The sequence below is a fragment of the Pelodiscus sinensis genome, chromosome 4 (assembly GCF_049634645.1).
Source record: "Pelodiscus sinensis isolate JC-2024 chromosome 4, ASM4963464v1, whole genome shotgun sequence".
NCBI lineage: Eukaryota > Metazoa > Chordata > Testudines > Trionychidae > Pelodiscus > Pelodiscus sinensis.
In genome coordinates, this window is record NC_134714.1 from 8,756,254 (window position 1) to 8,783,841 (window position 27,588).

The window sequence follows — 27,588 nt, forward strand, 5'->3', positions numbered from 1 at the left end:
GGCATCTAAATACCTAAAATAGAATGCGTTGCATAGAAGGTATATATATTTGATCATTTTCCCACAAACCTGGCTGGCAGTTTGCTTTGCATTTCTGAGGCAAACAATTGTTCATTCACAGCTGGGGGCAGAGGACATGTCAACATTATCTTTAGGCACTCCCTTGAGCCAGCCAGTCATGATCCTAGCTGAATTAATCCACTTCTCAAATCAACCGAGGATTTGTGGATGTCCGAGAAGATGGCACCGCGAGAGAGAGCCAGGTAAGCATGTTCTATTCCAGTTATTCGTTAGGATCTTCCAACTGGGTATGTATTAAATAATAAACCATTATAAAGGAGGTTGCCCTGCTTCCCAACTCAGATTGCCAACTGTATTGGAGCTTCCTTCTGACAGGTGGGCAGCTGGGTTCCCTTGTGCACACTTGTACTAGCACAATTACTAATTGTACTAGCCCTTTCTCCCTCCCTACTCCTGCCCTCTTAGTTTTTCTCCCTTGTCTCTTCTATCTGTCCCCCTCCTAGTTCTCCACTGATGAGAATGCCAATGGCATATGCTTCTCCACCTTGGGGTTTCAGTGGTGCTCTGTAGTGCAACTAAATGCCACAAGAGCAGAGAAGCTATGCTCCTGTAGCTAGCTGAGTTATGGGCCACCATGGCAGCCCAGATGTTTCTTCAGAAAAACCCTCCGTGCTGCTTTTACCCTCAGGAGCAGCACTACATTTGGTCTGACTAGCATGCAACTGACTAGCAGGCAACTGTCCTAGTGATTTCCACATTTCTTCTGCTGGGGAACACCGGTTTAATACATCCAAATTCCTAGAATGGTCAGATTAGGCATAGTGCAATCTCAGTGAGAATCCGTTAATTTAGGTAGGAGACATCTGTCACCACCACCAAAGGGGAGAATTAGCTAACACACGGTGCTTGAAGTTCCTGAGTGAAATGTTTCAAAATGGCTGTGAGAGAACAATCCCCCTATGATTTCAAGAGGTGAAAGAGGCTGATAAGCCTCATCCATAAATCTTTTCTCAAATAGAGTTTATTTTAGTTCCTGGTGTATTAGGATAGATGTCTAGAACCTCCAACCAGAACAAGGACTACATTATAGTAGGTCCGGTACAGATGCATCATAATAAATAACTCCTGTTCCAAAGCATTTATACAATCTTACATTAAGGCAAATAGTGTGAAATAAGAACTGAGCGTATTGGCAGGAGGGAAGAGAGGAAAGGGTTACAGTGATAGGGGCACATTTCTACATAAACTAGAAATCATAAAATGGGCATAAAGTGCCCTTTTTGCCTCCTGTTAATCAAGATCAATAAGTGCACCAGTATTCTCAGTTTGCCACTCAAGAGATTAAGATAGAGGAGCAGTTGATATAAAACTTGAACAGGGTGATTGCTCCGTTTAACTTTGTATTGAAAAGTGTCATGAATCATTACCAATACAAAAATATCCTATCACACAAGTTAAAAGCTAAAGTCAGAGCCCCATGCAGTACACGGCTCTGAAATCTGCCACCAAACCACACTTACGAATCTAAGCATTCATAAAGAATTGTGGTTGTAAAGGAAACCTTGAAAACCACAAATGGAGGCAGTCCAATGTTGTCTGCCATAAGCAACAGCTCAGAGGTGAAACAGCCCATTCATCTCAGTCATGTCAATTCTGAAAGCCAATTATAACAAAATAATTGTATCAGTAGCTACTTCACTGCTGGTCATTTTAGCAGGAACAATCCCAAACAACTTTCTATGCCCTCTGAGCCAGAAGCCGCCCCTATGCAACTATCAAGGAGAGTGGTCATTACATGTGACAGTCCCTACAGTGCAATCTGGACTGTCGAACAGCTGTGTCCCTTCAGTTCTCCAGGCTGGGGTGCGTTTTACACTGCTTTGCTGAGAGAACCACAACTCCTGGTCTGCTCAAAGCAGCCCCTAGCATGTAAATCACTCCCAGCAATACTTGTGTGGCTTTGTCTACACTGCAGGTTTTTTGCACAAGAAGATTTTTGCGGAAGAGATCTTCCCCAAAATCTTCTTGTGCAAAAGCACGTCCACACTTCTAAAGCACATCGCAAAAGTGATGTGCTTTTGCTCAAGAGAGCGTCCACACTGCATGGACACTCTTGCACAAGAAAGTTCTGATGGCCATTCACAGAATGGCCAGAGTACCTGTGCTTTTTGCAATACGCTCTTTTTGTGCAAGAAACCCACACACCTTTTTGTGCAAGAACTCTTGCACAAAAAGGAGTGATGCCTCGTAGAAGGAGGTATATCTACACCGCAAAAAGCCCTCTGTTCTCTCGATTGACTGTAGATTTTCTTGTGCAAAAATGCACTTGAGGTGTGGATGCTCCATAGGTTTTTGCGCAAAAACCCTGTAGTGTAGACATAGCCTGCGAGTGCTATGACCAGCCACTCATGAACAGCACTGCAGGGCAACACCAGCAAACTCCCAGTCCCAGACTTTCTCCCAAGAATGTGCATCTTTCTCTGGCCGGCACTCACCTGTAGAATACAAGCTCATATAAAAGTCCAATTTTATTAATCAAAAATATGTTCAAATCTTGTCCCAAATGTAGTTTCCCATACACTTCATCCACACACAGATAAAGACAAAACAAATCATCAACAACTGCAGATGGAATTTGAAGTGCCTGTGAACAGCGTGGCATAAGTCAGAATTGGTTAAAAGGAACTAAAAGGTAACACAAACAACCCAGATTGACAAAGCAAAGTGAATATAAAGTCTTACTGCCTGAACTTGTCAATCAAGATCTTTTGCTGTCCACAGTTCTCTTCAGGTGTTGATGATGCCATAGATAGAGAACAAAGGGAAAGATGATTTAGGGGCATCTGCCCTCTCCTCTTACAGCCCCTTCTCTTGGGCAAGATTCATGTAGCTATATATTCAGGAAAGAAAGCGTGGTGCGGTAAGGAACCTTAAGCTACTACTTTGTCAAAATGTAAACTTCTTTCTCTTAAGAGTGGTCACTTAATCAGGTGATGGTCTATTTGATCTCACTGACATCTGGCTGAGGCATGGCTAGCCTTTTGTCTCTGAGGAACCTGTCTGTGATTGTCCGGAACATGCTCTAGGTAATGTCATAAAGTAGACTGTTATATCTTTACATGCTATTTTCCCCTCACACATTTTTCCCCAGACAATAATGATCAGCAAATTATGAGTTTTCAAATGATACATTACATTCTGTACAAAGCATACTGTGTAACAGTCTTGCAAAAGGGATGAATGTAGAGTTACAGATGATCACAGTGGGCGATAACTCCATATTTTCTGGTTTTCAATTGTTTGAGTTGTGAACTCAGTGTTCTGGAATGGCACAAGCAATCACAGGGCAACCTTAATTCTGTGCTTAATGGCTTAAACCATTAATAGCAGCATCTGTTATGGCTATTATCACTTGAGACCCCAATATAACATAAAGGACCACAACTCTCTTTCTTCCTCTAAATATTCTGCAATTCCACATAAAATGGAAAAGGAAGCAGTAGTAGCATGAATCCATGCAAAGACAGTCATTTCAGAGCCAAGGTTGGCTTTCTAATGGGGAAGCAAAGGGATGGATCACAGAGCATTGCTGGGTTCTGCCCCTGCTGCACCAGCCAGAGATCTTTGCATTGAAGCAATCAACCATGCTCTTTATTTACAATATGCTTTCCCACCATCTTCTAGCTAGTGATGCTTCATATTCTAGCCTCAGGGACTAAGAGGTCTCCTCCCTCTAATTTGCTGGTTCTTCTCCTTCCTTTTCACCCAGTTTCTTTCCTGCCAGCCATTACATAGCCCTGCTAAAAAGACTGGCAGCTACTTCCCTATCACAGCTGGTCTTAGTTCCAATTCCCCTTTCTTGATTGTAGCATACGAGGCGTGGCTCAGATTTCCTTAGCCAGCAGCCCATCCCAGGAAACCATAAGAGCAGTCATGCAGCCCTCCCCAAACAATATGTTGTGTGCACCCAATGCAGCCAGCAGAGGTAAATCACTGTGGGGCAGGGGCAGGAGAGGAAGGGAAGCTGATGGTTCCTACCCTGCACCAGAGTCAGATGCTAGACCCGGCTGAGCTGGGAAGAAAGGGACTTCCTCTCCCTCTGTGCAGCATCTGTGGAAGGGCCTGACCTTCCCGCAGATTTCTTTCAGGGCTGCAGGAAGAGCTTCTGCACCTATTTCTTCTCAGCTGCCAGGGGCAGGATCACTGTGTGGGGAGTATATTTGCAGATCCCACTGCTGATCTCTGCTCCCAGACTATCCTGACAAGCCACTTGCACCCAGATCCACAACCATCTGCATCCATATACCACTGAGCCCCACTCCCCTGGCACCTGGACCCACCCCCAAACTTTCCTGTGAAGCTATCTCCTCCATACACATGTTCTGCCCTGCTGGGCCCCAACCACCTGGACCCCTGCAATACTATTGCACCAAGAACCCCCGCCCCAAACAGAACAGCCATACTGGGTCAGACCAACTGTCCATCTAGCCCAATATCCTGTCTGCCGACAGTAGCCAATACCAGTTGCACGTGATCCCTCCCCTTTCACCCACCTCCATACAAACAGAGGCTAGGGACACCATACCTACCCATCCTGGCTAATAGCCATTGATGGACCTAACCTCCATGAATCTAACAGGGTTAAAAAAAGTGCTGAAGTCCTCATCTTCACCACATCCTCTGGCAAGGAGTTCCAGAAGTTGACTGTGTGTGCTGAGTGAAAAACTTCCTTTTGTTTGTTTTAAACCTGCTGCCTATTAAATTTCATTTGGTGACCCCTAGTTCTTATATTGTGGGAAAATAACTTTTCCTTATTTGCTTTTTCCACACCAGTCATAATTGTATAGACCAGGGGTTCCCAAACCTTTTGACACGGGGACCAGTAAATCCATTCACGAACTTTTGGAGGACTGGTAATGTTCATTTGCATATTCATTACTCAAATGATGAATATTCCAATAAGTTGTTTCTGGTCCTTCCAAAACCCCCAGTGCCAGCTTTAGCAAAGCTTTTGATATGGTCACCGACAATATTCTTGCCAGCGAGTTAAGGAATATGGATTGGATAAATGGACTGTAAGAGACAGAAAGCTGGTTAGATCAGGGTTTCCCAAACATTTTACTTTAGTTGGAAACCTTTTTTTTTCCAGTACTGCTTTTTGCAGCCCAAAAATATAAACACAAACAAACTGAGAAAATACCAGATATATAACATGTCTGGTATTTTCTCATTAGGTAAGTTGTATTATTACTAGATGGATTAGTTTGTAGTTTCGAACTGCCTGGCTGGTAAATGTGCTCAGGCTGCATGAGTGTGTCTACCAGCCAGACAGTTCTCAACTACTCGAGGGGCGTGTGGGGAGGGCGGGGGGACAATAGAATCCCCGGGCCGGACTAACTCGTGCTTTGTGGGGGGAGGAAGGGAACAGGGGCAGCGCCCCAAGATCCACATATGGCCGGGTCAGTCTCACTCCCTACAGGCCGATTCATTCCTCCCACCTGCTCCCCCCGCTGCGCCTCTGGCCAGCCCCACTTCCCCCAACCCTCTCCCAGGCAGCCAGTTCTCCCCCGCTTCTCCTCCCAATCTCCCTTGGCCAGCCCTGCTGCCTGCGTCCAGCCCTCCTTCCGGCAGCCGCTTCTCCCCCCACCCCCAATCTTCCCTGGCCAGCTCCCTGCCCCCAATCTCACACCCCCCGGTAGCCCTGCTTCCACCGTCCTCCCAGTCTCCCCAGCCTGCTCCAATTCCCCCGTCCAGTGCTGCTTCCAATGGCCAGCTCTCCCCTCCTCCTCACCCCAGAATCCCCTGGCACCTGCACCTTTCCTTAGCCCTGCACCCTCCTGGTGCCTCCCCCTTCCCTTACTGCCCCTGCCCCCTTTGCCCTCTTTTTCCCCTAATACGCACCCCCTCACCACTCTCTGCCCCATTCCCCTCCTGCCCCTCTATGCCCTCACAGATGCCTTACTCCGTCCTGGCCTTCCTCATGCCCACTCCTTCTTTCAAGCCGTCTCCCAGAACCTCCTCTTCCAGCCCCCAATGCCCTTCCCCTCTCCTCTCCCAGCATCACCCTGTCCCTCCTCCCACTGACACCTCCCCTCCTGCCCTTTCCCTCATGGTCTGCACTTGGCCTCCTGGCATTTATCTCTCTCCTGCACCCTGTCCCTTGGTGCCTTCCCCTTCCGCCTCCACCCAAGCCCGTTCCTTACCTTCTGCCTGCCACATTGCGGGGCCAGAGGTAGCACTCAGGCCCCAGAGGCTGGCCCCAGAGGCAGCGTGGCCCAGCCACGTGCCCCCGAAGAGTTTTAAAATCCCGGGCCATCACACCCGGGCATCTTCCCCACCCACGTGCAACACCACACATGGGCAGCAGCAGGCAGTGAGGAGGAGCCGCGCGCGAGGGGATGCTCTGGGGGTAGGGTGGGAGGACGCCTGGGCCACTCCAGGCAGAGCTGGGGGAGAGACACAGCTCCACATATTGGTGGAGCAGGGCCCCTGGCTCTGTAACTCGCCGGCACTTCCGGGTTCAGAGGTGTGGGGCCCAAATCGGCCTAAGGCCAGCGCTGCCGGCAGCCACCAGCCATGTTGAGGCCCGGTATTTTTTTCCCCCACAGCCCATAGTTTGGGAAATGCTGGTATAGACCTCTATCTTATACCCCCCTCCCCAGTCTCCTCTTTTCTAAGCTGAAAAGTCCTAGTCTTTTTCATCTCTTTTCCTATGAGACCCGTTCCAAACCCCTAAACATTTTTGCTGCCCTTTTCTGAACCTTTTCCATGCCAAGATATCTTGAGATGAGGCAACCACACCTGTACACGTTATTCACCCTGTGCATCCAGATTTCCACCCACACCCATATGACCCTATGCAGAATCCTCTCAAGCCGGGCCTGGATCCCACCCACTAAGCCCCTCCACACTTGGCTCCTTCCAAGCTCAGGTGTGAAGTTCCTGGCACAGAGGGGCAGAGCCCTGAGGTGTTTCTGGGGCAGGCTTGGTCTTTGGGCTGTGTTAGGATTGGGTGCAGTCTCACTGCTAAGCCATGTCCTCAGGGAAGGGTGTGCGTGAAGAAGCTGCAGGAGTAATCTCCCATCTTGGGGGAGCACAGGCCACTGGCTGCACTCCCCACTGCCGTGCTGGAGCCTCCACGTTTGACAAATAAAAAATGTGCAGAATTTTAAAAAGACTTACGTACAGAACGTTTCCATGTTTTGGCACAGAATTCCCTGGGGAGTATACTTCTACCAACTGAAGCTGTAGTATGTGTGCAAAAGTTAGCAATAGTATTGCTTCCTCTGAATAATGTAGCCAGGAGCAGAGGCAGATGTGGGGAACTTGACTGACCCTGTGCATGGTAGCAGTTCCTTCAGAAGAGGGTGTAAAGCCCTGAAATCCCACACTCTAATCTGATACTTCCATTGCACAGGTATGAAGACTGCTACCATTCTATCTGCTCATTTCTTTCAGCAACCGAAGGAGCAAGACAATGCAGAAACTCCTTTTGCTTCCTCCAGCTGAGATAAAGTTAGTTAAGGGATGCTTCCTCCAGCTGAGATAGGGACAACAAGGCAAGGCCTATTTTATGGATGATAGTCTCACAGGTTAAGAGGCAGCATCTTCCCCAGTCACCCTTGATCCCACATATGGAGGAGGAAAGAATTGTGTCATGGCACTAGTACTCCAACCCACCAGGTCCACTAGCTCCTTTTCTCCACAGATGGCCTGCTCTCAGTCCCCACTCACCCTCAAGCAGCAGAACAGAGGCCTGGTGTGGGGAGTTTGCAAGTGGGCCATGTGTTTAGACCTTGCCCAGCATTTGGTAAGTAGCAAAAACAAGAAACAGAACAGGGATTTGTGGATCCACAATTTTATTTCAACCAGTACAAGCACCATGCTTAGCAAAAGTTTTGGTTTAAAAATAAACATGCAGAATGAACTAGCCAAGACTAAATACCATATGGAAATTGTGCCAGTTATTGAAACAAACTGTTACATGGTCAATATTACCAATCTAACAATTCCATCAACATTTCAAACCTCCTAAACGTCTTTCCCCATCTACGGCATTGGCAGCTTGCCTTGGCATACACAATCAATACACATACAGGTAATATCATACGCCTGGCCCAATGTAATAAACAAAGAAAGTGGCTTTCCACGGAAGCCATTATTCCCATGCCATTACAACTACTAGTGCAGTTAGAGGGGAATATTTTGAGACGTGCTTACATCACAAAGCACAGCTGAGCAATCATGGAATGAATTTTTTAAAATCAGAGTTTCCTTTTGCACATTGATCTTAGACCCTTAACATTATTGTCTAGCTGAAGACACAGAAGTGTGAGCTCAGTGGAAATGTTCAAGGCACCTTTACACAATACATTGAAAGGTGTAGGTCCCAGCATTACTGACATTCTGGTTTATCAAGGGAGGCATACCTAGTACTAGAACTACTTTTAAACCACCAAATGTTGTGTTTAAGTTTTTTCACAAACATTTCCAATTGCATCAGTCCATTTTATAAAGTGAAAACATGCCAGAACTCTCATGCTTTAGTCAATTTGGCTTTTCTTCACATCTGGGGTTACAAGAGCTATTCCCCCACCCTGCCATATATACCTCTGTAAAATGTACAACCACCAAATTAAAGCATGGCAGAAAACCTCCACCTGTTGGAGACCTCTAAGGTAGTGTCATGACCTCTTAATAAAGTTTCTAGCCAGGGAACGTTTTATGGCTGAGTTACGTACTCCTGAAAAATGTTTCTAATAGAAAATGCTGGCTAACTAGTTGCAAAGGTGAAGAAGTGTCATTACAATTAAAGCACTCCTCTGCCCAATGTTTTGTCCTCTTTCAAAATCTCCGAAACACTGGCAGATGAGAGGAATTTGGTTACACTGGTCAGGCTTAAATTAAACTAACAATAAGAAGTTTGAATATACAGGCTGAGTGGGTGACTGGAATGAGGCATTTCTAACAAGATTGGGTGGTTAGTGATATGACAGCAAATCTCATGTCCACAGGATATAATTGAACAGGGCTAGTTATGCCTTTGTAGTTACTATAGTTGTGCACACTATCCACTCTCAGAGTCAGGCCTGGGACCCTGAAAACTGGGACAGTGAGCAGCTGGAGACTGTACAGTACATATTGTATCTGTCAAGACAGACTAGCCCTACAACAGCAGCTGTTGTCTGCAAAGACTCTGTCTCCTAGTAACTGCAGTTACTTTCCTCCCTAGCCTTTCACTGCAGATCTGAGAAAAATAAAGGACAAAGACAATGCCTGACCCCTACAAATATACAGAGCAACACTGAGGCCTGGCCCACCATGGCTTTTAGGAATCTGTTGCGTGTGTGGGCCCTAATCCTCACATCAGGTCTTCAGAGCGGTCAAGTCCACATGCCTGGGAAGTAGGCAAAGGAGGTGTGAGGAGCAGTACAAGAGGGAAGACTATGGGATAGAAGGTGCAGTAGAGGGACATTAGAAGATAGACATTCTTTCTGCCTTGATCTGCAGTAGGGGGAAGTGCTGAAGAAGGGACTGAAAAGAACTGAAGAGGAGAAAGTGCTCTTGGTATAGGGAAGGCAGGAGGAGACAACATGCAGAGAACTGGTGAAACTCCAGGTGACTCTCAGAATCACTTAAATCATAAGTACAGTTATAGCTTTACTGTAGAAAATCCCTTATTTTCATCTCAAAAAAACCTTATGATCACTTTTCTTGGTGGGGCAAGTTCCCCCTTTTATGAGCATTCTTCCCTGTGCAAGTAGTAAAGTGATTCCTGCCAGACCAATATGTACAAAAAACACTGGCTTGGTTCGGAGGGCTACAAATCCAGTTTTCCCACAGCAAGCTAGCCTGAATTTTATAGACTGTCATAGGCCCACGCACAAGGGGCAGCTTCTTTCTGCTCTACTGGATATTGACATCAATGGCTCACAGTTCATGCAATACATGAAGCAAGAACTTCAAGTCTGATTTTTTAAACTGCTTTTGAAAGCCATGTCAATTTAAAGACTAACGCCTTATTTATACAAGTCTGCCACTAAAGCAATTGCTTCTATTGATCTGTAGCACATAAGACAGACAAAGGAACATTTTTACAATCAATATGTGTTCTGTCCAGGGAAATGAGGAAATAATGTTGTTCCAGTTCGATATATCAACATAAGGATCTTATTTCCTCCAGTTAAAGTCATTTTGCCAACATTGAACTAATGATCTTTCAATCACATCACAAGCTGCAGACACAGAAAAGCTCCCTTATGTCTGAGTGATTTGTGTCTGAAGGAGGAATAAATCAATCAATAAGCCAATCTAAACATGAATCGCTGCCACTGAAGAGAACTGTCTGGGTCATGGGGTGGTCTTAAACATATTCATGTTTAATACTCTTACGCAGCATGTGTGTGGCAAACACATGAATTCTTCCAGCAACGGTTTTACAGAATGAAATAATGGCCTCCCAATTTAACAGATTCATTCACTCCTCTTCACCAAAAACATACATATTAGAGCATCTATACTGTAAGATACAGCTGTTCATGACTGGAAGCTGCTCTTGAGAAGTCACTTATTCTGTCGCATGACAAACACTCATGCGAGTCATAACAGAGATGCTGTCACAGGAGTACCTGTTTGCCACTGCATAGGCTAAAGAGGCTATCCCAACTCAGAACTACTATTCTACTTTTATATAAAAGCAGAACCTTTAAAAAGGTTAGTTTTTAAGATAGATTATAAAAAAGTACAATTTTCATATTTGAATTTTTGCTGTTTTACCAAAAAGATGAAGCTCAAAGACTGAATGAGGTTACTCATGTGCAGATTTAACTGGAATGTAGTTTTGACTGACAATTAAGCTAGGAGACCTTCTTTCATCATAAAAAGATACAAGGTCTATATATGGCTAAGGTTTCTCAACAAACAAAAAGAAAAAAAACCCCATCAGACTACTCTAAGTCATTCAAGATGTTAAGAGCTTTGAACTCCTGCACTCCCAGGTCTTTACTGATGGGAGCAGATAGCTGGCATTTTAAGTCAAGGTGTGTTTTATTTTACAAATGCTTAATTGTACCACTAGGCATTAGAAAACATGTTACTTAGACAATTTAACAAAAGGCTAGTTTTCACCAAATTTGCAACAAATAGCAGTGTAAAATTTTTAGTCCTTTTAAAGCTAACAAATTAAAGGCACGCAGTATTAACAGGTGTTTGTATAACAGGTTAATTTATAATTATCCAATATAAAATCTTGCATGTAAAAATCCAGATGCATGTAATCAATATTGTAATTAAGCCCTTAAGAGTTAAATTAGTTTCTATAAGTCTATTGTATGACTGGCTAGTTCTCATGGAACTATACCCTGCAAGATGGACTCACAATCAACTTAGATACTTATTACAATTAAGGTATCAGTCCTGAAAAGTTCTAAAAAGAATTTTCTTCGGGTTAAGTTATTTTGTCATATAAATACTTAGTTTCCATTTAATATCAACACTTCCACAGACTTTAATTTGGGAAATTCAAGAGCCATTAAAAAGTAAAAAAAATTCTCAAATTTAACAAGTGACAATATGCTATTTTAACACAAACTGCTATTATACAGTATTTGTCAAAAGGATGCATTTGCAGCTCTGGAAAGTTAGTGTCAGCTTCCAAATGAAGTCTGTAAGTAATTAACAGTTTCTGAACTGTAGTATGCGATTACAGAAATATTAGTCACAAGAGTGCAAAAAAAAAAAGAAAAAAAAAAGAGAATCCCTGCAGAGAAGTATTCCTTTTCATAGTTATACACAAGGAAACACTTGGCAAAGTTTTACTTCAAGGAGACTAATTTTCCTCTCCTTGCCCAAACTTTGTACAAGAACTATACTACACTACAGGAAACTGCTGTAAATACAGTGCATTTTTAGGCATACGTATTCATGACTGGTTCCAGTATTGTCAGGATGGCATATAAATATTCAATACAGAGGTTCACTTAATGAAAGTAGCCCAGTTTCTCATGCAGCCATTCTTCAGTTAGGTCTTCTGTGTTTCTTATTTCAAATACCTAAACAAAAATTGTAGCAGATTAAATATTATACCACACTTCTACTGATAAAATGCATTAGGGTACTTTTTAGAAAGCGGTCACAACAGACTAGGAAGCATGTAAGCATTTCTGTTTCATGCACGGTTTTGCAAGAACAGGTTAATAATCTAGAATAAGACAGGAGAGCCTAACAGAAATACATGTTACAATATTGATACCTTAGCTCACAGACATCCCACTCTCCCCACCTCTAATATCATCAATTCACAGACACTTACCTTCCTTCCTTCCCCCCCGCCCTGCATTCCCCTCCTGTTCTGATGTGATTTGTCCTTTTCATATGTGTTCATTTTTTTTTAATTGTATACTTTGGTATATATGGTTGTGACTATTTTCTTCCACTATTTGATCTGAGGAAGTGGGTCTGGCCCACGAAAGCTCATCATCTAATAAACCATCTTGTTAGTCTTTAAAGTGCTACATTGTCCTGCATTTTGTTACAATATGGCCAAGTTACAGAAAGCCAGGAATTACTGTTTCTGGGACTTGCCACCTTGATTTGTACTTCTTTTAGGATTCTACATTATATGTGCTAGATAAACTATTGTTTGCTTGTGTTATAAGTGACTCTGACGTGGCATTGTCAGCCAGAGCTCAGGGATGCTACACATTACTGTCGTGTATGAAGAGGCTTCCTGTTTGTAACACAACAACCATGTTCAGGGCTGAATTAATTATGAAGCCTTTGGATTTTTTCCACCCAAGATTAACAACTTGTGAAAAAGTCAGAACTCTCAAAACACCATAATATTTTGCTCATCTGATGAAGGTATCCTGTCAGTATTCATTGGTATACGCAAGCATTAAATGCATACAAGTCTTAAGAGCCACAGAAGAATCTTTAGAAAGGCTTTCATACAGCAAATGAGATAACAGAAACGAGCGTACCATTTCCTGCCCAGTATGCACCTAGCAGGAAAGCAACTCCTGATTTGGATGCACAAAATAAAACAAATTTTACACTACTCCATTTCAGCACCACTCAAATGAGCTACCATCTTTTTAGGAAAGTCAGTATAAATCTTGTATCAATTACATGTGCCCAGAGCCTTCAGAACATTATTTTATCTAACAATCACGATAAAAACTGAAGTTGTGGACAATCAGGTTAGAATTACTAGCAAAGAGAAGACACAGCATATACTCATTGAAGACTGCAAAATATTGTGCCCGTACTATTAAGATTAATCTGAATTCTAATTTCACATTTTCTACCACTATACATATATGTCTGTATACACACAGCGCTGAGTACTGTAGTGCCAATATTAGGTCTGAGAGGAAAAGGGTAACAATACATAAAAACCCTAATAAATTTACTCGTTACTGGCATGAATTGACTGTTTACTCCTCCCCATCCATTCTACCTTTTTCTTCGGATTCCCCAAGTTTTTTTTCCCTCCAAGGGTTTCTTTTTTTTTTTTTAATTAGAGACTGGTATCCCTTTGTTTATATCCACTTACGCATAATCTTTTTCCTACTTTCTATCCTTTCAGGCCCAGCCTGCAGACACTGATGCTCATGTTCGATCTGTTATTCATGCAGTTTGCTGACCGTTGGATTGTCAAGTAAAGAATGGGGGGAAAAGATCAATATGATAGCACTGACTAGCATAAAAGAAAGGAGGTTAATCTACCAAGCTACCAAAAAGAGGATTAATTCAAGCAAGATTCAAATCAGGAGAAAGCCCTCACATGAGTCAAAATGAAATCAAGTTGCAGCGAGAGGTATGAATAAAGCACATTTAAAATCTAAATCTGAAGCAGCAATTTAAAACCACAGTATAAGTGTGGGGTGGGGTCCTGGGACATTTCAGAGACAATGAAGAACTAAGACAGACAGAGAAGAGTTTGGGCTTGGAGAAAGAAAGAAAAAAAAGGGAACAGTAGTCTGCGTTAAAAATCTGGCACCAGGAGCCTTACAGAATTGCTGGAGGAGACAAGTATTGTCCCAGCCAATCAGGACAAGCTCTGGGAGGAAGCCTGTACATAGACTCTTTCTCTTTCCTCAGAAGAGGAAAGTCACCAGCAGGGGAATGTCTGGTTGTGAACATTCTGGCCTGAAGGTGAAATGACATATTGCAGAAAGGGCAAACTTGAGAGGAAGCTGAAGTGCTATAGCTGGTCTGAATTACAACTCCAGCTTTGAGGAGAAGAGTCAGGGCCTGAAGCAAAGGGGAACACTAGGGCAGGGGTGGGCAATAGTTTTTAAAAGGGGGTCACTTTGCAAATTTCTGAAATGGCCCCAGGCTGCCCTGGAAGGGGCAGGGCCTTTGGCAGAAGGCACAGGGCCAGGTGACTTCTAGTGCTCCCCTGCCCACAGACCCTGATTGGCCTGGGGATGGGAGAGAGCGTAAAGTATTGTCCTGTGCCCCCAGCACCTAGAGATCACCAGCTGTTTTAAAACAACTGGTAGTTCCCTCTAGGTGCCACAGCGGGAGGAGACCTTGAGCATTCCCCCACACCCTGAGGCCAATCGGGGCTGGGGAGAGCATGCAAAGTCTCTCGTCCTCTGACCCTACCCTGGCCAGGGGTGCGCAGCCTGTGGCTCTCTCTAGCTGCTGCATACCCTTGGTGGGGGAGAGACTGTGTGTGCTCCCCTGTCTCCAGGTCTTGATTGGCATGGTGATACGGAATCGGCAGGGTGGTCACAGTCTGGATCCACTGGCTTGGCAGGCCAGATCCAACCCAGGGGGGCCCCTTTGCCCACCTCTACACTAGGGGAATAAAATAACTCCAGCCAAACAGAGCTGGGAAAGGATGAAATTTCAACTCTGAAGTCTATTTTGAGTGGAATAGTTTAGGACAATAAACCAGGGTATTAAGGGAAAAGAAAAGCCTAAGTGGAGTTTAAGGAGCCCATGAGAGAGAGAAACTGAGGCAGGGTGCAAAAGAGCCAGCCCCTGGCCAGAAGAGAGTACAAGGCAGGCACGCCCTTTAACAGATACCAAAAGCAGTGGCTAAGACAAGACTTTGGATACCTGGTCAACAACCAAGTGAGCAAGCCAGTACAATGCTGTAGCTAAAAGGCTAATGCAATCCTTATTTGTATACAGGGAACAGTGAGAGGGAAGATAGGTATAGAACACTGACAGACCAGTATCAGAATTCTATAGCTAGCTCTACGGGTCTCCACTTACAAGAAGTGTTTGAAGAACTGCAAAATATTCAAAGAAGAGCTGCAAGCTAGGGTTGGGCATCTGGTAGAAAGCCTTTATAACGAAAGGCTTAAAGAGCTCAATTTCTCCCTTATCAAAAGGCAGAAGGAGGTGACTTGATCATGATCTGCAAGTACCTATGTACATCTAATACTACAGGGCTTTAATCTAACAGAGAAAGGGATAAACACAAATGGGAAGAAGGTGCTTGTAGAAAAATCAAAACGGAAAAGGAGGCACTTCTTTCACGGAGGGTAATTAGCCACTGCAACCATTTACCCAGGGATGGAGTTCTTCCACTCCATCCGAAAGCTTTAAATCAAGACAATGTATTTCTATTAAAACCATCCTAGTTCAACCATGAATTACAGGGCTCACTACCAGAATTCCTAGGTGAAGGTCAATGGCACATACAGCAAATCAAGATTAGATGCCTGCAATGGTCCCTTCTATTTTTAATCTAAGAATGTGAAAGGTGTTAAAATCTTTAAAAAAAAATCATAAATAGTAGACACTTGGCACCTAGATACTAAGGGAGGTTAGTGTGTACTCATTTAAGCGATTAACTGATAAACCTGGCGTAATCTTATCAGTTAATAGTTACATGCATACACAGCCTTGCTGCTTCTGTATGTGCATGTACAGAAAGGGGGAGGAGGGGAGAGAAAGGTGGGAACCAGTGTCCAGAGGGAACCAACTTTTAAGCCGGCTCCCTGCATATGCCAGCTTCTGGCGCTGCCGGCCCCCTCCTGCTGCCTCCCACAGAGGCAGCAATGCAGGAGGGGGGTGGGAGCTGATGCTCAGGGGTAACTGGCTTAAGAGCGTGACAAACAGGTACATAAGTAATGGGATGAATCAGAAAGCAAAATTAGGCATGAAAAAAATCTGAAATTAGCATTTGGAACAGTTTCTCCCAAGAAAAGTCAACAGACATCCTATTAATTGACATTTAGAACTAAACTGGACAAGAGATGAATAACTGTACAATAAAGAATCCTGTACTGGCAGGAGATGGCAAAGACTTATCAGATCAGCTAGTCTAAGTTTTAGGGTTAGCTATTACCATGGATCAGAAGACAAACTTCTGCCTTGTTTAAATGAATGCCATTTTAAGTAGGCTCCTAGAATCTAGACTAGTTTGGTGCTTAGGGCAGGGATATTAAAAAACCCAGGTTCAATTCCCTGCTCCACTTTGTGTAACCTCTGTCAAGTCACTTAGTCCTTCTGGGGAAAATAATGCTTTTCTACCTCACAGGGATATTATGAGAATAAATAGCATGAAGGACTGAGATCTGCTGATCAAGAGCGCCAACAGGCAATATTCACATTGTTCCACCTATTATAATACAGGAAACACTTGTGTCTAGCCAATCAGTAGGTCTCCCTTCTCATTTGTTCCAGTTAGAGCACTGACAGCTACAGTACTACATCTACAAAGGAGAGACAGCCCAACCAGTATGCATCAGCCCTAGATTGCAATCATACCATAGGCTTCATCTTATTCTAGACCAGTGGTCTCCAACCTTTTTACACCCAAGATCACTTTTTAAATCTCCAAACAGGTGAAGATCTACCGCCCCGCCCCTTTCTTGAAGCCCCGCCCCTTCCTTGAAGCCCCGCCCTCTCTATTCTCCTCCTGTCCATCACTTGCTAACCCCAGCCCTTACTTGGAGAGTGGGGTGCCAGTGGAGGCAGAGTCCCCTGTATCTGCCTCCTCCCAGGATTCTCCCCCCCCCCCCCGGGAAACCAGTGCGTGCCTGCCCCGGGGCTGACCCCCCCGCAGCGCAGGGAAGTCCTGCCCCGCGTGCACGCCTGCCCCAGGGCCGGCCTCCCGGCGCAGGGATGCCCCCTGCGCGTGCGCGCACCTCCCCCGGCTGCCGACCGCCTCCCCTGGCACTGGGATGCCCCGCGCTTGCGCGCCTGTCCCTGGGCCACGCCCCCCACCCCGGGCGCAGGGAAGCCCCGCATGCGCCTGCCCCGGGGCCACCCCCCACCCCGGCGCAGGGAAGCCCCACGCCCGACCACCCCGCTCACACGCCTCCCCCGGGCGGACAGGACGCTTCCCAATCGACTGGTCAAGGCCTCGCGATCGACCAGTTGGTGACCACGGTTCTAGAGTATCTTACTTGTAAATAGGATGGCATTTTCATGCTCCTGACTTGCCAGTGTTTGTGGAGTGATAGGTAAAGGGTCCCTACCTGTTGGAGGGTATTTTTAGTACTAATTAATTTGTCTCTCCTTATCCTCTAAAGAACCCATAAATCTCCATGCTTATCCCTCTCTCTCTCTTTTTAGGCTTTCTGCAAGACAGACCACTGTTGAATGCAATTTAAAACATGCAAGAAAACAATGATGCTGCTGTGTTAAATAACTGACAGACCAGCATCTTATGTGTACATGACTTTCTTGCAACTCATCAGCTAGATATTAAATTATACCTTAGTGAGTTCAGCTGTCTGTACAAGCTTATTCTTGCTCCCAGCATACATCATCTGTTGTTCAGGCTTGCATCCTGTAGTTGTGGGAAGGAAAGCAAAGCTGTGTTTGACAGTTGGACTGCAATCCATTAACAAGATTTAAAAAAATAAAAATAAATAAAGCCAGCTTGTATGTAGGAAGTTTCCAATCAGCAGACTGATGCAATTGTTCGTTTGTACACAGGATCTTTAGTTTTGCTTTGATGTTTAATATTGGCAAATCTACACCAGCGTTCAGGGGGCTGGATAGGCAGCCACATCAAGCTATGTTTATAGCTCTGCTTAAAACAATACTCAACAGCAAGACACAACAAAACATGATAGTTATCCTGAATTTTAACTGCACAGCCAGCAAAGGAGAGGGTAAACTCACAACCAGTTCTTGCTACCTTATACTCTACAAGTGTTCATCTACCAGAAAGCAAGTTATCTTTGCTGCTGTTTCTAAAAGATTTCCATTTCTTCCTAAGCCACAAATGCAGACTTAGGCAAGTAATGCTTTTATGTCTAGCCATTAATCTCGTACAATAACTTTCAGGGTAAGACAAAAAATTGACTGAACAAAAAAATTATTGCTAGATTTATTTCATTTAGCAAGCCGTCGTCTATGTCCTGATCAATTGTAGAAGTTTTCATCAGACACTGAAAATAGAGCAGAATTTCTAGAAACACAGTTTTAGGGTATGTCTACACTACCACCCTAGTTCGAACTAGGGTGGTAATGTAGGCAACCGGAGTTGCAAATGAAGCCCGGGATTTGAATTTCCCGGGTTTCATTTGCATATTGCCTGGCGCCGCCATTTTTAAATGTCCGCTAGTGCAGACTCTGTGCTGCGCGGCTACACGCGGCACAGACTAGGTAGTTCGGATTAGGCTTCCTATTCCGAACTACCGTTACTCCTCGTTCTAACAACAAGAGAAGCATGGCTTATGACTTGTTACAGAAATTGACTACTGAAGACACAGAAGATGATGTGAACTTATTGCTCAACTTACACCTACCTGCTTATTCTAGCAAGCAGCATAGCGAAAGGTAAAATGTACTCTCTCTCAAGGATCACAATTAAATTCAATACAGGCAGTCCCCGACTTACGCGGATCCGACTTACGTCGGATCCGCACTTACGAACGGAGCTTTCTCGCCCCGGAAGTCGGGGCGAGAAAGCCCCGTTCGTAAGCTGCTCCGGTGCCCCTGGTCTGCTGGAGACCGTCTCCAGCAGACCAGGGGCACCGGGCGGGTTCCCGCGCTTCTGAGGCTTTGCTCTGGCAAAGCCTCGGAAGCGCAGGAACCCGCCCGCTGCTGCCGCTTGGGTCCCGGTGCCTGTGGTCTGCTGGGGACCGTCCCCAGCAGACCACAGGCACCGGGACCCAAGCGGCAGCAGCGGGCGGGTTCCTGCGCTTCTGAGGCTTTGCCAGAGCAAAGCCTCAGAAGCGCGGGAACCCCCGCTGCTGCCGCATGAGACCCGGTGCCTGTGGTCTGCTGGGGACGATCCCCAGCAGACCACAGGCACCCTGACTGAAGCCGCAGCCGCGGGGGTCCCGCGCCTCAGAGGCTTTGCCAGAGCAAAGCCTCAGAGGCGCGGCACCCCGCTGCCGCTGCGGCTCTGCTCCCCGTGTCCCTGGTCTGCTGGGGGGGGGGGGGGGCGCGCAGCTAGTGTGCTCCCCCCCCCCCCCCAGCAGACCAGGCTTTTGTTTTGGACTCTGGGGCAGAGCAGCTGGGGCGCTGCCGATTGGTCCTGCAGCGCCCGTGGGCACTACTGGACCAACCCGGCAGCACCCCAGCTGCTCTGCCCCAGGTCCTGATTCAGCCGCTGCTGGTCAGTTTCAGCAGCGGCTGAATCAGGACGTCTGGGGCAGAGCAGATGGGGTGCTGCTGGGTTGGTCCAGTAGCACCCCAGCTGCTCTGCCCCAGGCGTCCCCAAGTCAGCTTCTGCTGAAACTGACCAGTGCTGACTACAGGAAGCCCCAGGCAGAGTTGCTCTGCCCCGGGCTTCCTGGAATCAGCTGCTGATCAGTTTCAGCAGCAGCTGACTTGGGGACGCCTGGGGTTCTTAAGTTGATTCTGTATGTAAGTCAGAACTGGCGGTCAGTTTCAGCAGTGTCTGAATCTGGACGCCAGTTCCGACTTACATACAGATTCAACTTAAGAACAAACCTACAGTCCCTATCTTGTACGTAACCCGGGGACTGCCTGTAGTTGCAGAAAGCCACCCTATTACAAACTGAGAACATGCAGACTGATCAAGGGGCTGACTCATCCCTGAATATGAACAAAACTCGTAACACAGACGAAGTGCTGAGCTATTTTTCCCCCCTTCCTAGCTTTCTTCAGGGTCACTTGGTCCCTGGTATAGATGCTCGAATGTGAACCCCAGCTGTTCTGGCTGCAGGACATAGGAATGTTTGACACTGCTGGAGGAGGTTGAATACAACTGGATCTGTGCCTGCCTGAAGTGTCCCTCCAAGAAGTTTGTCAGGGAGCCATTACTGTGACTTTGTGCCAACTCTGACAAAGAGGCCGCAGAGGGGACATACTGATGAATTTGGTCTTATGTGTGAAAACCACTGATCTTCGGTGTTAGACCTTTTTGTTTCTTAGATACAAGAACTTCCACATTTATAGGATATAACCACTATTATTCACAGTGTTCACTCACCAACTGGACTGGAGAAGATAAAACACAACGGATAGGAAACTCTTCCATCATCATGCTGATACTTGTAACTATACACAATAAATGTTTTTCTGAAGTTAAGGAAACAAACCCTCATGGATATCCTAGAACAGTGGTCCCCAATATGGTGCCATTTGTGTGCGCCCGCCAAGTGCTCGGGGCTGGCCTGGCCCTGGGCACATAGTGCATGCATCGTGCCGGAGCCGGCCCGGGCGCATGGTAAGTGCCGGCCCCGGGAGTGCCGCGAATTGGCCGCTCGTGCCCCAGGCGCGCGGCGCTTGGAGGGGGGGGGAGTGCGCCGGCCCTGGGCACATGGCGCTTAAGAGGAGCGCCGGCCCCCGGGCGCGTGGCGCTTGGGGGGGGGGCCACCAGCCCCCGGGTGTGCATGTGTCCTCGCCCTCTGGCACCCAGCAGGCGAACGGCCACGCCCCCTGGCGCCCGGCAGGCTCTAAAGGTTGGGGACCACTGTCCTAGAACATAATCCTTGCATTCATTAGCTGAGCTCGATATAGGCAAAAAATAAATCTCCTTTTGCCATATGTTCTAAAAGATGCTTACATTCACGTTTCTGTACTGTTTCATCTTGCTCCCATCCCAGTTTCTCCTCCAATTTGAATTTGAGCCATTGGAGACTTCACCCTGCTTTTCAGTAACATAACTCCCATCTGAGATAATGTTTGTTTTGCAAAATATTCACACAAACACTAGTTTTCAATATTGTCCTTTTCACTATGAAGTCCTTCACAGGGATCTCCAAGTTTAACATATCTGCTTATGACCCATTTTCGCTAAATCAGTCAAATTTCTTTTTCTAAAGACAATCTGTGCTTCTCTTTTCATACACTTTGCACATCAAACATCAGATGGTTTCCTGTGTTTTGCTAACCTTTAAATGAGAACGTAGAGCCAAAGCATTAATTTAAATTCTTCTGTTGTATTAATGAGATAATGTCCCTGCAATAGAGCAGATTGAAAGCCATTCAAAAACAGTGTGACAGTAACCAAACCTTAAAAAGTACAGAGTTCACTATGCCATTCTAAAAGTCTTTGCGAAAAAATGAAAGGAGACCAGAGAAGATATCATGAAAATTAGTCAATATATGAATTAACACGGAAATTCTCACGGTAGACAAATTTGTTTAAAAAAAATAGAAAATTCAGCTTCCAATGGATTTTAGATTTTCTTTCTTCAGTAAACAAAACAATGCTAGCAACATTAGAAAAAGGATATCGAGGTTGTCTCTCAGGCAGCTCATCTTTCAGTTCGTCAGGGGAAATGCCCTAGTAATATTAAAAACAAACAATCTTTTAACAGGTGAACTCAGACCTACACAAGCTAGAGTATGAGGGTACAGGGGGCAAGAGACATTGCTACAATTTAGTTACACATTGACAATTTAACTGAGAAGAATCCTATTGTAACAGTCATAGGAAGATTCCACTGTTAATTGATTACTAAACTGCTTTAGTAGTTTTATACAAGAAATATAATGTTAATATGAAAAATCCCTGGTTTTGTCCTTATTAATTTAGAAATTGATGTTTTGAGGTCCTATTCTAGTCCTACATATACACTCACCACACCTTGTAATCTCTGCTACTGAACACAAGTGTGCAAGTTATGATACAATCAGCAACACAAACAGATCTTGAAATCTAGTCACTTGTCTCCATTTGTAAGAGACTAGTTCCTGGACTAGTGAACAAGCCTGACTATTCATAGTGACCAATACTCTTCTCTTCAAATATTATATTTTTAACATTCTGGGAGAGACAGAAAGAGGCAAAAGTTCTCAAATTATTGCATAAGACTGTGTTGTCTGGGGGCCAACATTACACACTGAGATAACTCTATTTCCTGCTTTCTACAGGGATTAAGACACTTCTAACTGATGTCAGATCAGCAAAGTCCAGAATGCAGATCCGCAAGAGACTCAGCACAAATTCTTCCAGCAAATGGTGAGATTTTGCAGAATTAAATTATATTTGAATGAAAATTAACATTTTAAAGTTTAAGCCTTTTTGTTTGGAAAAGTAGCAACACAATTACTTCAGTGCAGTTCAATAATAATGTATCATATATCTGAAGGATGTTCAAGATTAACAATTTCACACTATGGCAATACCTCAGAAGCAACAACACATGGTAAACGGAAGATATTCTGATTTACAGTTCATTTAACAAACCTCATGCTCCTCATCCAGTACCACCAGCTGCTTATCCTTGTCAATCTTCACTATAATAAAAACATAACATAAGTGAATTGTGCATCTAGGGAGGCTCTCTCCCCCTTCTACCCTCTCCTTTTAAAATTGAATGCTGAAATTGCAAATTTCTAGAAGTACATGCATTGAATGCTCAGCTTTTTATTTACATCTTGCATCATCTTACACTTCAGACTCTTTCCTCTTCTCCCCCACCCTCTTCTGACAATGATCAGTGATATTGAATTAAATTCTGGCCCCAGGGTAAGTCAATGGGAATTTCAGTTTCAGCATGGTCAAGACTTCTCCCCCCGCAAACTTTGTTATAAATCAAAATAATCTACTTTAAGAATGTCAAATATACTCAAACCTAAGAGGGTCAAGTCTTAGTTTTCTCTCCACCTGAAGCCTCTGGTAGATTTTTTCCACTTTAAGCAGTGTTTAAAGATTTAAGTATTTCTGTTAATAGCAAGTGTGATAGCTTTGATTCTGAAAGCTTTAATTCCATATCATAAAATAATGTTGTTTTATTATTGAGAGAACAAGAAAGTTAATAGCATAGTAGAAGTCTAGTCCATGCCATTTTGCTACAGCAGCTGAAAATGTTCAAAGATTTTCTTTAAGACCTTTTAGCTTTTGTTGGCAATGATTTTAGCTTACTTATAATGGCAGCATTGTTGGTTTCTTTTCGAAATCTGAATTTTCTCAGTTTTTCCACCAGATCTTCAGCAACATCACAAACCACCAGTGATTCACTCTACAGAAAAAAATATTTAAATTAACAAAAAGAAACTACGTTATCCTCCCAAAATTATACAATTACATTAAATTAGCTGACAATTCAGAACATGCACAAAAATCAGAGATACAAAAACCCAGAAGCATTAAACACAGTGGAAAATGGACTTTGGTTCACAAGAAATAAATCTGGTCTTCTCTTTACACAGAGTCATAAAAGGAAAGTTAAGTATCAGAAAAATTTGAACCAAAAGTCTTTACATATTTATTCCTGAAGTCAGAAAATAATTTCTATACTTCTACTTTATCAAGCAATCGTATTTCTGCAATTACAGGTTAAAATAATGAATCAGATATGCAATTGATTTTGCAAGTTCAATGATGTACTGGTGTTAATTCTGAAATACACTAATTATTTAAAGCAGTAAGAGCTTTTAATATCTCAATAGCATCTAAAGGCCCCAGTCATGGTCCTGTTATGCTAGGTATGAAAGCAGAACTCTGAACCTTCAAGTTTTGCTTACATTACAAGTGTTTAATAAACAAGAAATATGCACCCTTTCCCCACTATAATATTTACAAGTCACTTTTTATACTCACTAATTCTAAGTTTTCAAAACAAAATATTAGAAAAGTTATGCTGTTAAAGGTAGGACATAGTGATCAGCTCCTCCACAGCAAGTCCTGTAAGTAATAACCCGTTTTACATAGAGTTTGCAATTGCATTACACTGCTTGCCCGTTTCCTGCACCATTCTTTATACACACATTGAATACCTTGTTGTAAGAACCAACACTTGCAGGGAGTTGGAGCTCTGTTACCACAAGTAGCTTTGACTGAATACCAAGCATACCAGAACACCATTACCAAGCAGAAGAAAAAGGAATTCACTATAATTAGGTCAATTATACTACTGCAGCTACCATAAATAGGAGTTTCCTTTATACACTCCTGAGAAGATATGGCTAACAAAATCTATATTTAAAACTAAATTATCAAGTTATAAGGCACAAGTCTTAAAAGGAATACATTAAAGAATTTAAAGAGAATGCTGAAGAAAGGTTCTGAGCCCATACGCAACTATACCAAAGTGCTAGTCCACTTTTAACTTCCCCCTCCCCCACAAAAAAGGATTAAATCAGAAAGAGTAAGCCACACTGATGTTTCCCTGCAATTCAGACATGACTGAAATTCTCTGCTGGGGTAGTTATATTTTAAAGAGAGGTTTTAATTAAAGTCAACAATTCTAAAAGTAATGACTCCTTTAGTAAAAGAAATTATCACTAGTATAGTTATTAGAAGAAATTTAACCTTTGGAACTCTGGGCTTCAGCAATTTACCCAGACAACTTGTGAGAGGCCAACATTGAAGACAGGAGGATTTCCTCACTAACAAAAGAAGCAAGGATAAACCTTATCCCACACATTCCCATGCCATCTCTAGTACCTTGAACTCCATCTCCATCAGCCTCTGGAAAAGTATCTTGAGTTTGCTCTCTCTGACTGCTGAAAAGGAGCCTTCTTCCTCCACCTATAAGTCTACTGTGATAGCATTTTTCTGATCTAGCCTCTCTCAAGCTCCTGGCTGCTGCAAGGATGAGGATGATGGCTGTGTGCTTGTTTCCCCCAAACTTTGTTTTGGATCACTCTCATGCTAGTATAGCATCCACTTCTTCCGCTATTGCAGAAGTATGGTTCCATTTTGCTTAAATATGGCATTGTAATCCATGTTCATTGTTTCTAAATGATATCACACATCAACTGTTTCAACTTCAAAAGTAAGACATTTCTTCCAGCTGCCAGTTCCACAAAATCAACTTGGCATAAGAATCCATCTAGGTTCTTTTCTTGTCCAACATGGATAGTAAAGTACCAGAGGCCATACCACTTTTGCAACACCATGTCCTTTTTTTCAGGCTAGAACCAGGACTTTAAATTCTTCAGAAACTGATAGCTTAGCCAACTACGCTTCTCCCAAACTGATCACTGAAGAGTGGCCTTTCAAACTTTGTTTACACAGAAATTTCTTCAGCTTGCAATGTCTGTAGGGAGGCAGGATGGAAACCTGTTAAGAGTTAGTCACCCTTGTTTTCATATCCCTCCTCCCCATAGAAAGGCACATAGGGCCACACGTGCTCACTTTCTAGCAACACACCAACTGTAAGGAAGAAGCTGAAAAATGTATGTTTCAACTTAAGCCTCTCTCTTTAGTCACAGCAGAGCTAGTAGACTATCAACTCCTTTTTGAACTCTCCTTCAAGACAGAAGGATCCAGCTCTCTCATGAGACAAGCAAGTTCATGACTAGTTCACAATTTTGTTTCCACACTGTGCCATTTTAAAACAGTTTAATCTCTTCCTAACAAAAAAGTTATTACAAAGTAACAAACTCAAAGGGAAGTGTGTGAAAAAAAAAAGTGATACACAGCAGACCAGACCTCCAGAATTCAGCCTTTTCTGTTCTTTTCAGGCCTGCCCATTTGGTTTCAGGCATAATTTTTGCTCAATCTATACTAAGAGATCACAATGGGCAATCAGGAGCCTAGAATGCTGTGTCAGCATGAAGCAATTGAAACAGTTACTAGCAGGCTGAGTGTTCTTTATGTTCCCGCTATCATTAGCCTCAATCATTACTAAGACTGGTTGAAAGCTTAAAAATGACTGCCATTTGACTTTATTGCACCCACTGCAATTGATCCTGCTAGAGTCTAGGCCACTCTGGTACCAGACCACGCCACCAACCACTTCTCAGACTCTACAGCTACTTTCTATAAAACACATCTCACTGGCTACATGAGGGAGACTGCACAGATGGTGGATGACTTGGCCCAACTGCCACCGTTTTCCAAAGACTAGCGCACACAATAGCTTCATGGTTCCTTAGGCGATGAGCTTTGGCGGGCCAAACTCCCCTCTTCAGATGATCTGAAGAAGCGGGTCTGCCCCGCCAAAAACTCATCACCTCATGAAGCATCTTGTTCGTCTTTACAGAGCTACAGGGCTGCTCTTTTTTTTAAACCAAGCTCAGAGGAACGCGGCTCCCTCTGTTACAACAGCTGCGAGCACGCCAGCCCCGCAGTCACCACCCACACAGCTCTCCCAGCACAGCCCCCCCCCCCCCAGCACACTCCCGTCACTCAGCACCAGCTCAGCCCCACAGGCGTCTCCCAACCCAGCGCTCCCGGCACCCCCGCCCACAAACAGGGGTCCGAGCCGCCCGGCTCCGAGCGCCGCGGGGCTCCACAGTCCCCGCCCCCCCCCCCCGGGGGCCAGCGCGCAGCCCTGCACAGGACCGGCCCTGGGGGGGTGGCGCCCACGCAGCCTCCGCGCGCGCGCCCGGCTGGGGGCTGCCAGGGGCGGGTCTCCTCGGCGGGGGGCTGCGAGCGGCCAGGGTCCCGGCCCTCGCGAGGCGGCGCTCACCATTTTGCGCCCGCCGCCAGCGCCTTCCGCTCGCGCGTGCAGAACGAAAGCGCCGCCGACCTCCTCCCGACGGCGGGCTCCAGTGCGCACGCGCCGGACAGCCGCCGGAGCCAATCAGCGGGGCTGGCCGGGGTCGTCGGCCGGCTACGGGACCCGAGAAGGCTCATGGGGAGGGCTGAGCGTGGGAGGGCAGCGGGCGCGGCCAAGGGTGGGCAGGGGCGACGCGGGGGAGTGGACCCACGCTAAGCCGGGCGCCGCCTAGGCCCAGCAGCTGTGGAGAGGGGAGCAATGTGAAAGCAGAGCAGCCTATGAGGGCACCATGGCATCACGTCATGCATGTCCCCGTGGGGCGGCAGCGCCTCACGGCCCCGTGACGTCACCTCAACCGCCAAATCCCTGTGCGGCAGCAGCGCGTCACAGCCCCGTGACGTCACCTCAACCGCCAAATCTCTGAGTGACACCCAACGCCTCAGAGCCCGGTGACATCACATCAGCCACCAAATCCCTGAGAGACTGCAACACATCACAGCTGCATGACATCACATCATGCCCCAAGACCCTGTGCAACAGCCGCGTATCACAGACTGCTGACGTCATATCACTGCCCCAAACTCCTCAAGTATTTCCTGCAAGAGTCATAGTCATGCCGATTTCAGGAGACCCCAGCCCAATCCTGGGGGCAGGGGCAGCAGACATAATAGGTGGGGAAGGCATTGCCTTCCCAAACTGCCAGCCTGGCTCCACACAGACTCCACCCCTGCAACACCATGCTCCGGGGAGGCTGGGGCCACACGTTGCCCACCCT

At 45.2% G+C, this 27,588-nt stretch overlaps 1 protein-coding gene and 1 long non-coding RNA gene across 3 annotated transcripts; one reads left to right on the forward strand and one right to left on the reverse strand.

Moving 5' to 3' along the window:
- The first annotated feature begins 128 nt into the window (after positions 1–128).
- Positions 129–22,392, forward strand: LOC142829052 (uncharacterized). The gene is made up of 3 exons (XR_012903250.1): positions 129–263; positions 13,610–13,840; positions 22,294–22,392. It is a non-coding gene; the product is annotated as an uncharacterized LOC142829052 (long non-coding RNA).
- GMFB (glia maturation factor beta) lies at positions 7,864–26,940 on the reverse strand. 2 transcript variants are annotated; one of them, XM_075926229.1, is made up of 8 exons: positions 26,784–26,907; positions 24,812–25,406; positions 23,288–23,384; positions 22,610–22,659; positions 21,652–21,703; positions 20,405–20,485; positions 17,709–17,782; positions 7,864–12,071 (listed from the first exon to the last, which is right to left on the reverse strand). In XM_075926229.1, exons 2-8 carry the CDS (start codon positions 24,827–24,829, stop codon positions 12,000–12,002), a joined length of 444 nt encoding a protein of 147 aa, XP_075782344.1. In that variant the 5' UTR covers positions 24,830–25,406; positions 26,784–26,907; the 3' UTR covers positions 7,864–11,999. The 2 variants fall into 2 exon arrangements, with proteins under 2 accessions (XP_075782344.1, XP_075782345.1); XM_075926230.1 differs by lacking the exon at positions 24,812–25,406 and having other exon boundaries at positions 26,784–26,940.
- Between the last annotated feature and the right edge of the window lie 648 nt (positions 26,941–27,588).

Excerpts from the sequence above, each read along its gene's own strand:
- GMFB (XM_075926229.1), bottom strand. Across the intron at positions 21,704-22,609 it reads TACTGGATGAGGAGCATGAG|GGCATTTCCCCTGACGAACT; the intron begins GTTTGTTAAATG and ends TAATATTACTAG. Across the intron at positions 17,783-20,404 it reads TATCTTCTCCAGTCCAGTTG|GATGCAAGCCTGAACAACAG; the intron begins GTGAGTGAACAC and ends CCACAACTACAG.